The sequence below is a fragment of the Carassius auratus genome, chromosome 22 (assembly GCF_003368295.1).
Source record: "Carassius auratus strain Wakin chromosome 22, ASM336829v1, whole genome shotgun sequence".
In the NCBI taxonomy this organism is placed as follows: Eukaryota; Metazoa; Chordata; class Actinopteri; order Cypriniformes; family Cyprinidae; genus Carassius; species Carassius auratus.
Genome location: NC_039264.1, coordinates 8,217,021 through 8,231,025, shown reverse-complemented (window position 1 = coordinate 8,231,025; position 14,005 = coordinate 8,217,021). Strand labels below are relative to the sequence as shown.

General features: G+C 40.9%; 1 protein-coding gene across 1 annotated transcript; it reads left to right on the top strand.

Annotated features, from left to right (window-relative positions):
- Positions 1-3,708: 3,708 nt before the first annotated feature.
- LOC113040649 (zinc finger BED domain-containing protein 1-like) lies at positions 3,709-5,851 on the top strand. Its single transcript, XM_026198929.1, has 2 exons — positions 3,709-4,835; positions 4,994-5,851. The coding sequence occupies exons 1-2, from the start codon at positions 3,745-3,747 to the stop codon at positions 5,658-5,660; spliced, it is 1,758 nt and encodes a 585-aa protein (XP_026054714.1). The 5' UTR covers positions 3,709-3,744; the 3' UTR covers positions 5,661-5,851.
- Positions 5,852-14,005: the final 8,154 nt, after the last annotated feature.

Genomic DNA, 14,005 nt, shown 5'->3' with positions numbered 1-14,005 from the left:
AACTATATGTCGCAGCGATACCGTCTGGGCAGAACTATTGTTCCAGCCACCAAAGACAGATTCGCAAATAACCTGCCTGATCTATCTCAACTGCTATTTGTACCCAAAAATACACATGAATTAGACAAAATTACTGACAACATGGGCACTATTTTCTCTAATACATTAGAAGCTGTTGCCCCAATCAAATTGAAAAAAGTTAGAGAAAAACGTACTGTACCATGGTATAACAGTAATACTCACTCTCTCAAGAAAGTAACTCGTAGTCTTGAACGCAAATGGAGAAAAACTAACTTAGAAGTTTTTAGAATTGCATGGAAAAACAGTATGTCCAGCTATAGACAGGCTCTAAAAACTGCTAGGGCAGAGCATATACACAAACTCATTGAAAATAACCAAAACAATCCAAGGTTTTTATTTAACACAGTGGCTAAGTTAACAAATTACCAGATGCCACCTGATTCAAATATTCCACCAACGTTAAATAGTAATGACTTTATGAATTTCTTCACTGATAAAATAGATAACATTAGAAATACAATAGCGAATGTAGATTCTACAGCATCTAACACTTCAGTTTCATCCATCGCACCCAAACATAAACTGCAGTGCTTTACAACCATAGGACAGGAGGAGCTAAATAAACTTATCACTGTATCTAAACCAACAACATGTTTATTAGATCCTGTACCCACTAAATTACTGAAAGAGCTGTTACCTGTAGCCGAAGAACCGCTTCTCAATATCATAAACTCGTCGTTATCTTTAGGACACGTCCCAAAACCATTCAAGCTGGCGGTTATCAAGCCTCTTATTAAGAAACCAAAACTAGATCCTAGTGTACTGGCAAATTATAGGCCTATTTCAAATCTTCCATTTATGTCTAAAATTTTAGAAAAAGTTGTGTCTGCTCAATTGAGCACCTTCCTGCATAAAAATGATCTGTATGAAGAATTTCAGTCAGGTTTTAGGCCCCACCATAGCACAGAAACTGAAATTACAAATGACCTGCTCCTTGCGTCAGACCAAGGCTGCATCTCATTTCTAGTCTTACTTGATCTTAGTGCTGCGTTCGACACCATAGATCATGACATACTCATAGATCGATTACAAAACTTTACAGGTATTCAAGGGCAGGCTCTAAGATGGTTTAGATCCTACCTGTCCGATCGCTACCATTTTGTTTACTTAAATGGGGAGTCATCTCATTTATCATCAGTAAAATATGGAGTGCCACAAGGATCCGTCCTAGGTCCCCTTCTATTTTCAATATACATGTTGCCCCTTGGTAATATTATTAGAAAATACGGAATTAGCTTCCACTGTTATGCTGATGATACTCAGCTATATATATCAACGAGACCAGATGAAACTTCCCAATTATCTAAGCTAACAGATTGTGTTAAAAATGTAAAAGATTGGATGACAAAGAATTTTCTCCAATTAAATTCGGATAAGACGGAGATATTAATTATTGGACCAAAAAACACTACACAGAATCTTGTAGATTACAATCTGCAACTAGACGGATGTACTGTAACTTCCTCTACAGTCAGAAATCTGGGTGTTATATTAGACAGCAATTTGTCTTTTGAAAATCATATTTCCAATGTTACAAAAATTGCATTCTTCCATCTTAGAAACATTGCCAAGCTACGAAACATGTTATCTGTTTCTGATGCAGAAAAGCTAGTTCATGCATTCATGACCTCTAGACTGGACTATTGTAATGCACTTCTAGGTGGTTGTCCTGCTTCTTCAATAAACAAGCTACAGGTCGTCCAAAATGCAGCAGCGAGAGTCCTTACGAGGTCAAGAAAATATGATCATATTACCCCAATTTTACAGTCTCTGCACTGGCTACCTATTAAGTTCCGTATCAGTTACAAATTATCATAACTTACCTATAAGGCCCTAAATGGTTTAGCTCCAGCGTACCTAACTAGCCTTCTACCACGTTACAACCCATCACGCACCCTAAGGTCACAAAACGCTGGACTTTTGGTAGTTCCTAGGATAGCAAAGTCCACTAAAGGAGGTAGAGCCTTCTCACATTTGGCTCCCAAACTCTGGAATAGCCTTCCTGATAATGTTCGGGGTTCAGACACACTCTCTTTGTTTAAATCTAGATTAAAAACACATCTCTTTCGCCAAGCATTCGAATAATGTATCTTTTTAATTGTGAGTGTAGTTGCATCTGATCAAAGGTGCATTTTTATTCATTAGCTTGGGTTAAACTAATTTTACTTTGTTGGATCAGCAGCTATGCTAATGATGTCTGTATTTTGTTTCTATGTTTTGCCACGGGATTCACATCCCGTGGTAACTAGGATTTACACAAGCTCCAGTCTGGATCCAGAACACCTGAGAAGAGATGATGCTGACCCTCAGAGGACCTCAGATGATGCTAACCCTGAATGAACAAACAGAACTAACAATTATTCCTAAATGTGTGACTTAATCATATAATAACTTAATTAATAATATTGATAGTTCATCGTCTAGCTGACTACGTCTTGTATTATTATTATTTTTTAGTTTTTCTAAAATCCTGTCAAATGTGCACAAACTACTAGCTACTACTAAATATTGTAGAAACATAATTTTCTGTAAAGTTGCTTTGTAACGATTTGTTTTGTAAAAAGCGCTATACAAATAAACTTGAATTGAAACTTGAATTGAATTTCAGGCAAGTCGTGCCACTCGGCCGCCATCTTGGTAACGCCTCCGGGCAGCTATTTCAGAATAACAAGACCAGCTCCTATCTAAATGAATGGGTAGAGAGTCAGAACTGCACTTTCACTGGTCACCGGGACATAAAAACAGCATGTATAGAAACAGCAGTGAAATATGATAAAATCGCTGAAATAATTTGATGACTTTGCCCCAAAATAAGGTTTAAAATGCCTTTTTCCCCCACAGGTTATACCTTTACTACGCATGCGCAAGGGTTCCTCAACTGTGCGCATACGTCAGAGGATCCAGACGATAGGCTTAAATGTTTCTCGGCTTGACTGTTAAAAGCATATGATTGGCTTTCCAGCGGGAGGGGGCGGGACATGTGCACACAACCGCCATCTTTGCCGTTACGGGTTTTCCTTAAATATGTGTATTGAGGATTGAGGAAGTGACATGTCTCTTATAAACTGCCTCTGCTAATCCTCAGCCGAGTGTACAGCTTAGGGTGCCCTCTATTGGTGAAGCTGAGTTTCACAACGGTAACTCTTTTTCTATAAATACATCATAACAGCATTATCACCAAATGTCACTGTAATTCTTTTCATCAGAACTCCGTTACTGAAATCAAAATTTAAAGGGGCAATGTTTATGTGTCTTTTAAAGGGGCAATAAACACTCAGGGCTACACCTCTTAATTTAGACGTGTCTTTGTATTTTGCAATATTTTTTATCAATTATTAGTAGGGCTGGGCAAGTTAACGCGTTTTTATCGCGTTAACGCATTAATTAATTAACGCCGACAATTAATTTATCGCGCGTTAACGTACTTTTGATTTTGAAAGTCCGTTGCTCACTGTGCTTGAATACACATAGATAGACTGTAATAATACAACCGAATACAACACAAACCATGGGTCATAGGAGGGATGGGATGTTTATCAGTAGGGTAGGCTACTGCGGCTGCTTGGGATGAGCGTCATCGCGCGTCTCAACCAATGAAAGCATTTGTTGTGTGCCTAAGAGAGCTACAGCGCGAAACAGAAAATTTCAGGTGCGGACAGAAAAATGGAAAAAGGTACCGAAATCTTAAATGGGCATTTTTATTTTAAACCTCTTCCACACGGTGGAGTTGATAAAACTAAAGCTATCTGTAACCACTGCAAAGCTGAATTTTCATATCATCGGAGCACTTCGAGTCTGAAGTATCACTTAAATGCAATGCACACCGTTGATGCCAGCAAATCACCCACCCAAACAAACAGTGGAGGAAGGCTTCGGCAGACCACATTGGATGGAGCATGTGGGAGAACTATAGATAAACAAAAGAAAGACAAGCTAGCAAATGCCATTGCGAAGTGGGTAGCTACAAACTGCAGGCCGATTAGTATTGTGGAAGATGTCGGTCTGAAGAATGTTATTAGGATCGCAACGAATGACTGCACATATGAGCCTCCGCCAAGACGCACCATCGGAAGAAAAATACATGAATTGTATGAAAAGGAGAGGACTATAAAAGCGACGGCGTTGCAACGTGCACCAACTGTTGCCCTTACCGGAGACTACTGGACATCGCTGGGTAACCATAATTACCTCGGAGTTACAGTGCATTACATTGATGAACAATGGGAACTGCATTCACATGCTCTGACTGTAATGAAGACTCATGAGAGACATTTTGCTGAAACGTGCGCTGAACATTTTATTCATGTTGCACAGCAGTGGGACATTTCAAATAAAGTCAGCACACTTAGCACAGATAGTGCAAGAAATATGATCGCTGCTGCGAGACATCTGCCTTTTGAACACGTCCCCTGCGTCGCGCACAGTCTCCAGCGTTCTGTCACAGTATCTCTGCACAACAGCGCGTTTGACAACGTCCTGGCCAAATGCAGAAAAGTTGTGGGCCATTTTAAGCACAGTCCAGCGAGTGCTGCAGAATTGGAACAAAAACAAATTGAACTTGGACAAAAGAAGGAGTCGCTTACACAAGACATTCCAACCAGATGGAATTCGACTCTGGACATGATAAAAAGTGTCCGCAGAAACGAACAGCCACTGAGGGATGTCCTCACCACACACAACACGAAGATTGCCATGCCAACAACAGCTGAAATGGACAAACTGCAGAGGTTGGAAATGCTACTGGAGCCCTGCAGGTACATTTTACGTCATATATTTCTCACTGTCTTGTCTGAGTGCATGTGAGAGAGAATTAATGTTTCTGTATGTGTGTGTAAGCATGAATATGAGGAAAATTTTTGTGTGTATAGGTGAATGCAAAACATTTGAGTGAAATGGGTTTGATTTTTTGCAGGTATGTGACTGAACTTCTGGGTGGAGAAAAATATGTTTCATGCTCTGTAGTTCTGCCTGCTTTTTGCCATCTCTCTCGGGTGATGGAGAGCTCAGATGACGACCCTGCCTATGTGGTCAAATTCAAGTCTACATTCAGAGCAGACCTGGAGACACGCAAGGAAAATGCCAACATTGCATATCTGAAGATTGCAACCGCATTGGACCCGAGATTCAAGGACCTGAAGTGTATACCCAGAGCTGAGAGAGGTGAGGTGTGGGCCTCAGTCACTAACTTACTCAAGGAACAGAGGGTTGTTGCAGAGGAACCTGTGGAAGCAACAACATCAAAGCCATCAAAGAGAAAGTTTGCCCTATTGGCTGCTTCATCAGAGTCTGATTCTGAACACGAGGAAGACTCAATTGAGAACGGTGTGCGTCGATACAGAGCAGAGCCCACCATCAGTACAGAGGCCTGTCCATTACAGTGGTGGTCCAAACATGCAGGCTCACACAGCAGGCTGGCCTCAATTGCACAGAAGTACTTGGCCACACCTGCAACATCCGTACCCTGTGAAAGGTTGTTTTCTCTTGCTGGTCATATTGTACAGAAGAAGAGAGTTTCTTTATCATCTGAAAATGTGAATGACCTTGTGTGTCTTAGCAACTGGCTAGGTGCAGATGACTAAGTAAATGTAGAGTTGGAAGAATGGATAAATGCAGTTAATTTTGTCCACTCAACCTGCATCACTGAAATATATATATGTTTTTTGTTCTGAGATTCTCAGTCTCTAAAAGGAGATTGATGTTCTTGCTCGGAAGTGGTCAGTTAAAATGTTATGATCGAGGTTCTGGACATAATATATATATATATATTTTTTTTGCAAACTAAACAAAACTTTAATGTTTTATTTAATAAAAAATTAATGTTTTAATGTTTTATTTATACGTTAATGCTATATTTAATTTGATTAAATTAATGTTTAAGTTTACAAGAGATTTACAAGAAATGTTAACTTAACTTTTAACTGCTGTAAAAAAGCACTTTATTTGTTTAAAGTTTTGACAAACCAAATGTTATTGCACTTTTGTTCATACAGCAGAACTTTGAAAGAATAAAATGACACAATACACTACTTTTGATTTCATTATTGAATTTTGCGCATGCTGCGATTAATCGTGATTAATCGCAGAAAAATCATGCGATTAATCGCGATTAAAATATTTAATCGTTGCCCAGCACTAATTATTAGTTGATGTGTTGACAGCAAATTGCTTGTTCAGTTTAAATGTGAATGAAAGTGTTGTCTCTATCATTAAATAAAATACATTAAAAAAGTAAGGCATTTGTTTACGATTATTGATCGAAGTAAAAAAAATTAAAATCCCAGTTGACACAACATGATTTAGTTGACTGGACTAGAAAATAATAGTCAAGTCAACTTAAAGAAATGTGTTACCTGGACTTATTCCACTCTAATATGAAGTTGCTTCAACAAGAGTTTTTTTTGTCAAGATAACAAAAAATCTTTAGGCAGCGGGATAACATTGTATTTTAGTTGACTCAACAAATAATATTTTACAGTGCAGAGCAAATAATTGCACATTACAGACTTATAAATCCAAAAGACTTACAGAATTTAGAGTAAACTCATGAAATGAAAATATAAGTTGCTTTATAATATGTACAGACCACTGATCTATAATATAGAACTGGATTGCTCATGACGTCATTAAAGTGAAGTCACTTCGCCATATTGGTAATCCCTAGTGTGCGTAAACGTTCTATTGAATTAATAGGAATTTGATTTTAATGAGAAAACATCACCTAACAAGTCAGCGTTTATAAATCTGAAGTATCTCTGTACATTATTACAATGCAAACATCCTAGTCATGTAAACAGTTATTATTTTAAATGTTGGGAATTTCCCCTACTTATTAAAAAGCTATGTTCATTACAGTAACGAGCATCATGAGCATGATAAACATCAGACACGACCTCAACACATATAAGAAACGACAAAGTGTTCGTTCTGGAATCTGAAAAAAAGATTTATGTTTTTATCCCTTGTACAGTTGTGGCGATTTGGAAGAAATCCATGCCAGCTTTTCACTTTTTCTAATGGGCGGAAATCAATGAAGGAAATTTAATATAAAAGCGAGTTTAGAAACGGAAGTGAGGAAGAGGGAAGTAAAAACAAAACACACGTAGGTTGTATTGGAATGGGACGCACGCTACCTGAAGGTCGTTGCTGTTTTGTGCTGGAATCTGTGCATGCGCTGACTGGGTGCGATCGCCGAAGTGTCGGAGAAATTGAGCTCTACTACATGGTTCGGTCGCCTGCCTGGGGATACACAATCCAGACTGGTTCGTTCGCCTGCCTCAGGTACTAGTGATGTTGTCCATCATTTGTTAACCTCACGTACTCTGTCCCCGGCCCGGGATTAGCGGCCGCTACACGGACTTCCCACAGCCACCACACACACACACACACACACACACACACACACACATACTCTCATTGCACACGCATACACCCATACACAAACACTCGTTGGGATTATTTAGTTTTCTTTGTTATGTTTTTTTTTTTTTTGCATTTGATTAAAAAGGAACATGTGAAAAGAACTTTAAAGAGGAAAACGAACTTTAAGACACTTGTGAATCAAGGACTCTCCTGATTTTGTGATTTGTTTATGAAATCTTGAATTGAACTTGAACCGCAATATTGTTACTTTCTGTTTACACGTTTCTTCTGTCATTTGTTATGTGAAGTAACGGAAGAAAATACAAATGGTATGAAAATTTAACTTCATGTAGTTTTTTTTGGAAACCTTTCTGTTGTTGTGTAACAGTGGCTTGAGCTATTTACGGGGAAACCGAAATTAGTTACGCATTATAAATAAATAAATAAATAAATTATTTTATTTTCTTGACAAGTTTTGCTTGTCTGGCGCCCGAACAATTTAAATTAAATATACATTTATGAAGTACCACTCTTTTTGGGGCAGCCACCGTTACATAAATGGCGCCCAAACAGGGACTTGAAAATTAAACGCTTTGATAAACCTGGACGACTTGAAACTTAAACATTTATATCGTGACCACTTAAACGGGTCACTGGAACTTTGAATTATAGTTTCCCTAAAGGATTACTTGAGTGTTGGTTATTGTCACTTAAAACTGCATATTTTTGTGTTTGTGAAATGTATACTGAACTGAGACAGTTTTTCTTTATTGAAGGGTTTTGTGGGAAGATTTTTTTTTGTTCATGAACTTACACGTTGTTAAATATATAATTGTTACCCCTTAGTTGTCTTGCTGCTATACTGATTGACCTAATTAATGTGAAAGCTGGGGAAATAATCATTTGTGTTATTGAAATCTTATTATTGTTTGTGAAATTAAGGGAATTGTAGTGTGAATTGGACAACTGGACAGACATTTCACACTGAACTGTTAGAGTATTCTGTTCCAATTTATTTTTTTTCAAACATTTGTACATTTGTTGTTTGTTTTTTTTCACTCAACGTACATTTCACTACATTTTTACACTGACTACACATACATTGACAATCAAACATGGCTACCACTCCTCTCTCTCCATCCACTTTTGTGGAGATTGAACCACCGGCACCCGATGTTGCTACCCCAGTCTGGCCTCCAGCACCTCGTCCTCTACTTTCTCCACCTGGACTCTCTCGTGTTCCTCTCCATGTCACTCCTACTCAAGCCAGCACCACTGATGTACCAGGAACCCAGGTGCGGTTTGCAACTTCACCACTAGCTGGCAGTACTCCTGTTCAACCCTTCATCTGGGAGGAGGAACCGAATGGCGACTCTATGCAGATATGTACATTACTTGACCCTTCATCTCAATCTTCGGCGGCACAGCAGGACTTGCCTGGTATCCTATCAACTCCTGGAAAAGGAATGCATCAACTCACTCAAGTTAAAGAAAACTGGGAAACGTTGACACAACATATGCAAACCCATGAGAAAACCATTGGTGAAATTGCCATAGAACTTAAAACCCTGTCTGCACGCCAAGACAGCCTGATTTCTAACCTTGCTGATAAACTCAAGCACAATCAACAAGAAGTGCTCACCCACATTTCTGAAAGTAAGAAGCATGTGAAGGAAGAGGCTGATCAACTCACTAAATCACTTAAAGTTATGATTTCTGATGAACTTCACAGAGCTGAGACTACATATGTGTCTGAAGTGCGGTTTATGATCGACCAACTTCAAGTGGAGTTTCAGCAAGACCTCAAATCCTACCTGGTAACCCATCAAAGAAATCATGATCAGTTATCTACAGAGCTCACCCAGTGTACCCAAATCACAAACACATTGTGTGCAACTGTAAAGAGCTTACAAAGTGAACTTGATAGAAGACTCGAAAAGCAAGAGAAACAAATGACTGACCTGCAGGCAAGAGATTACTCCCCTTTGCCTCTTAACGCTCCAGTTTCAGCTGTATCACCAGTGACCACCAGTGCTCCTTTGCTTCCTGCTCCTGTTGTAAAGAGTGATCATCTTAAGATTACATTTCCTACTTTTGGGAGACAGTCAGATGACATGGACCCCTTGCTCTATCTAACTCGATGTCAGGATTTCTTAGCGTTACATCCTCTTACTGATGCTGACATTCTGGCCACTTTCCGCACTGTCCTTTACGGTACTGCCCGGGACTGGTGGGAAGTTGCACGATCCTCAATAACCACGTGGGAAGAATTTGAAGCTGCTTTCCTCTCAGAGGATTATGAAGATGAGTTGGCTGAACGGGTAAGGACACGAACACAGGGAGAAAGAGAGAGCATTAGAGACTTTGCATTTACATACAGAGCTCTCTGCAAAAGGTGGAAGCCCTCCTTGACGGACAGTGAATTGGTGAAAATGATTTTAAAAAATATGAACCCCTATCTTGCAAGCCAGATTCGCAGTCGGGTGAACACAGTCGATGAACTTGTGAAATTGGGCCAACAGCTGGAAAAAGACTACGAACAACAACTGCAATATGAAAAACGTGTGAGTTCTAAGCAACCCTTATCCATGCCTCAAAGACCTATTGCCAACCACCCGGCAGAGAAGCCTTTAGTGCAATGCTGGCGATGTAAAGGCCATCACTCCCCTGGCCACTGTCCTCACTTTGTCTCTTCTCCGTCCCAGTCACCTCAGTCCACCAGCAAACACCTTTCCTCTAATAGCGAGCGGACAACATTTCCAGCTTCTAAAGGTACTGGTCCACCTGGCAATCGCTCTGTGTCTGCCACCTTTCCTCAGAAGTCACCCACAACTGGTAAGAAAACACCACCTACTGAAATTGTTCCACAACAGTTAGTGATACCACTCTGTATTGGTACCTGGAAGGGAAAAGCCATTGTTGATACTGGGGCTAGCTACACCCTTCTACATGAGAATCTCTGGAAGGAACTCTCTTCACAAAAACTCAATCCATGGACCCAGGGTCCACTCTACCTCGCCAATGGGGAAGCAGAAATTCCTTTAGGTTGGGTAAACCTGCCAATTACCCTACATAAAAAAATATTCACCATATCTGCTGTGGTTCTATCAGCCAAAGCCCTGGCCTATGCAGTCGTGTTAGGACTGGACCTTATCTTTTCCAGTGGGCTGCAGATCAATGTTGCTGATCAAAAGTATTCATTTCAGTCCAATCCTAAAGAGTATTATCCTTTCCAGCCAACAAATGCCAGTGTACCAGTTATCAGCTCCCAACATCCAAGGGGAAAGATTGGAAGTAAAAACTCCAACAGTCTCTCTCTACTATCTTCTGTTCCTCCTCCTCAACTTAACATGGTTCAACCAGCCTGTCTGGATGACAAGACCCTAATTGACACTGCTGTACAGCATGCCCACTTACCTCCGGAAGGAAAGCAACAGTTACTGCAGATCCTCGAGTCAAACCCTCAAGTTTGTACCCTTCGCCTGGGACGTACCGAAGTTACACAGCATCACATATATACTACCCACCAAGTGCCTATAAAACAAAGACCGTACCGTACAACACCTGCCAAACAAGCTGTCATTACAGAGCAACTGGAAGAGATGTTGACTGCCGGCATCGTAGAACCATCACATTCTGGATGGGCCTCACCTGTCGTCTTGGTCCCTAAAAAAGACGGAAGCCTCAGGTTTTGTGTGGACTACAGGAAAGTTAATGCCATTACAGAGAATGATGCTTACCCTTTACCCAACATCACTGAGATCTTAGAGTCACTATCTGGAGCCGCCATCTTTTCCACGATTGACCTTAACAGTGGCTACTGGCAGGTGAACATGGATCAAGAAAGTAAACCAAAAACTGCTTTCACAACTCCATCAGGATTATTTCAGTTTAATGTTATGCCGTTTGGGTTAAAAAATGCCCCAGCAACCTTCCAAAGACTAATGGAGACTGTTCTAGGAGAATTGCGTGGAAACATCTGCTTTGTCTACATTGACGACATAATTATTTACTCACCATCTGTAGCCCAGCACTTCTCCGACCTCCAGGCTGTCCTCCATAAACTGCAAATGGCTGGCCTCACCATTAATTTAAAAAAAAGCAAGTTCTGTCTTAAAGAAATAACCTTTCTGGGACACATTGTCAACGTCCAAGGCATAGCTGCAGACCCAAGTAAAGTGGAGGCTATACGGGAATACCCTGTGCCCACCAACATCAAGGAGGTCCAGCGCTTCCTGGGGTTAGCCGGGTGGTACCACCGGTTTGTACCAAACTTCTCCAGGATCGCTGAACCCATCAATGCACTGAAAAAAAAAAGATGTTCATTCTTCTGGTCACCTCCATGTCAGCAAGCCTTTGAACATTTGAAATGCTGTCTAACCTCTCCTCCCATTCTTGGCCATCCGGACCTTCAATTGCCTTTTACTGTTTACACTGATGCCAGTGACAGTGGTTTGGGTGCTGTGCTGACCCAGCGCAAGGAAAAGGGTTTAGAACAAGTTATTGCTTATGCCAGCAGAACCCTGAACAAAGCGGAGACCAATTATACAGCCACCGAAAAAGAGTGTTTGGCTGTAATTTGGGCCCTGGAAAAATGGCAGCACTACCTAGAGCACAAATTGTTCACCGTCATCACAGACCACTCAGCCTTACAATGGGTAATTTCTTCCACAAAAACCAAGAGTCGCCTTATCCGGTGGGCCTTGCGACTTCAGAGATTTGATTTTATCATTGAATATCGCAAAGGAAAACTAAATATGGCACCTGATGCTCTGTCTCGGATTCGTACCAGTTGTAACCTGTACACCAACCAAGACCAGCAGGAGAATGCTGAGTTTCCGATGTCTCCAGCCACAATCTGGGAGGAACAGCACAAAGACCCTCACATCATCAAAACACTTCAAGCACTTGCAGAAGATGATTCCCCTCTAAAAGATCAGTATGAGGTAGTGGAAGATAAACTCTATCACAAAACTCACCTGCCAAACAATCAAGTTCATTACAGAGTGTACATTCCTAACAGCCTTGTGTCGTCCATTCTACACCACTACCACGCAAATCCCTGGAGCGGTCATGTAGGTATTTATAAGACCTACAAGCGTATCCATGATGTTGCATTCTGGCCTGGAATGTGGACTGACATAAAACACCATGTTAAAAAATGTGTCAAATGCCAGACTCTTAAGGGAGAAAATCAGAAACCTGTGGGCAAACTACAACAAGTCACCACCACCCATTCCAACGAGATGCTTGGAGTGGACATTATGGGCCCAATGCCACGCAGCACACAGCAAAATGAGTACCTCTTAGTCGTTGTAGACTATTACTCCCGGTGGGTGGAATGTTTTCCCATGCGCAATGCTAAAACTCAGACTGTTGCATTACTTCTTCGGAAGGAAATTCTAACCCGTTGGGGGGTACCGGACTTCATTCTGTCGGATAGAGGAACACAATTTGTGTCATCATTGTTCAGAGAACTCTGTCAAAAGTGGAGTATCAAACCTAAATTGACAACGTCATACCATCCACAAACAAATATGACGGAGAGGGTAAATCGTACGCTCAAATGCATGATTTCTGCCTATGTGGACAATAATCACAGGAAATGGGACCAATACTTACCTGAACTCCGTTTCGCTATTAATTCAGCTGTCCAGGAAACGATTGGGATGACCCCTGCAGAGCTTCATTTGGGAAGGAAACTGCAAAGTCCCATGGACAAGTTGTTACATGGCAAGAATATAACTCCAGATTGTCTATCTTACGATACAGTCCACCATCTAACTGAGCTTCAGACCAAGGCCATGGAATGCTGCAAAAAAGCACAAAAGAGACAGCTTCGGAATTATAATAAAAAAAGACGAGAGGTTACATACAAGGAAAAGGATCGTGTGTGGATGAGGACTTTTCCCCAGTCTAGTGCACAACATCACTTCACTGCAAAATTGGCTCAGAAATGGAAAGGCCCCTACCGTGTCATAAAGCAGATGGGTCCATTGAATTATCGAGTAGCACTAGAGTCCACTGGCGAAGATGTTCGCATAGTGCATGTGTGCAACCTGAAACCATGCTTTCCCACGGCTGAAGAGCTGGAAAGCCAGGAGAAGAAAATACTCTGCCAAATATTCAATGAATCGTCTGATGATGAGGAATTCATTGGATTTTAAATATGATTAATATTTCAACAACCATAGGTTGTTTTCTCCAGGGAGGGAGAGTGTGGCGATTTGGAAGAAATCCATGCCAGCTTTTCACTTTTTCTAATGGGCGGAAATCAATGAAGGAAATTTAATATAAAAGCGAGTTTAGAAACGGAAGTGAGGAAGAGGGAAGTAAAAACAAAACACACGTAGGTTGTATTGGAATGGGACGCACGCTACCTGAAGGTCGTTGCTGTTTTGTGCTGGAATCTGTGCATGCGCTGACTGGGTGCGATCGCCGAAGTGTCGGAGAAATTGAGCTCTACTACATGGTTCGGTCGCCTGCCTGGGGATACACAATCCAGACTGGTTCGTTCGCCTGCCTCAGGTACTAGTGATGTTGTCCATCATTTGTTAACCTCACG

Bases quoted from the DNA above. Each gene is read 5' to 3' on its own strand.
- LOC113040649 (XM_026198929.1), top strand. From the start codon at position 3,745: ATGGAAAAAGGTACCGAAATCTTAAATGGGCATTTTTATTTTAAACCT. The intron at 4,836-4,993 runs GTACATTTTACG...GATTTTTTGCAG, and splicing joins ATGCTACTGGAGCCCTGCAG to GTATGTGACTGAACTTCTGG.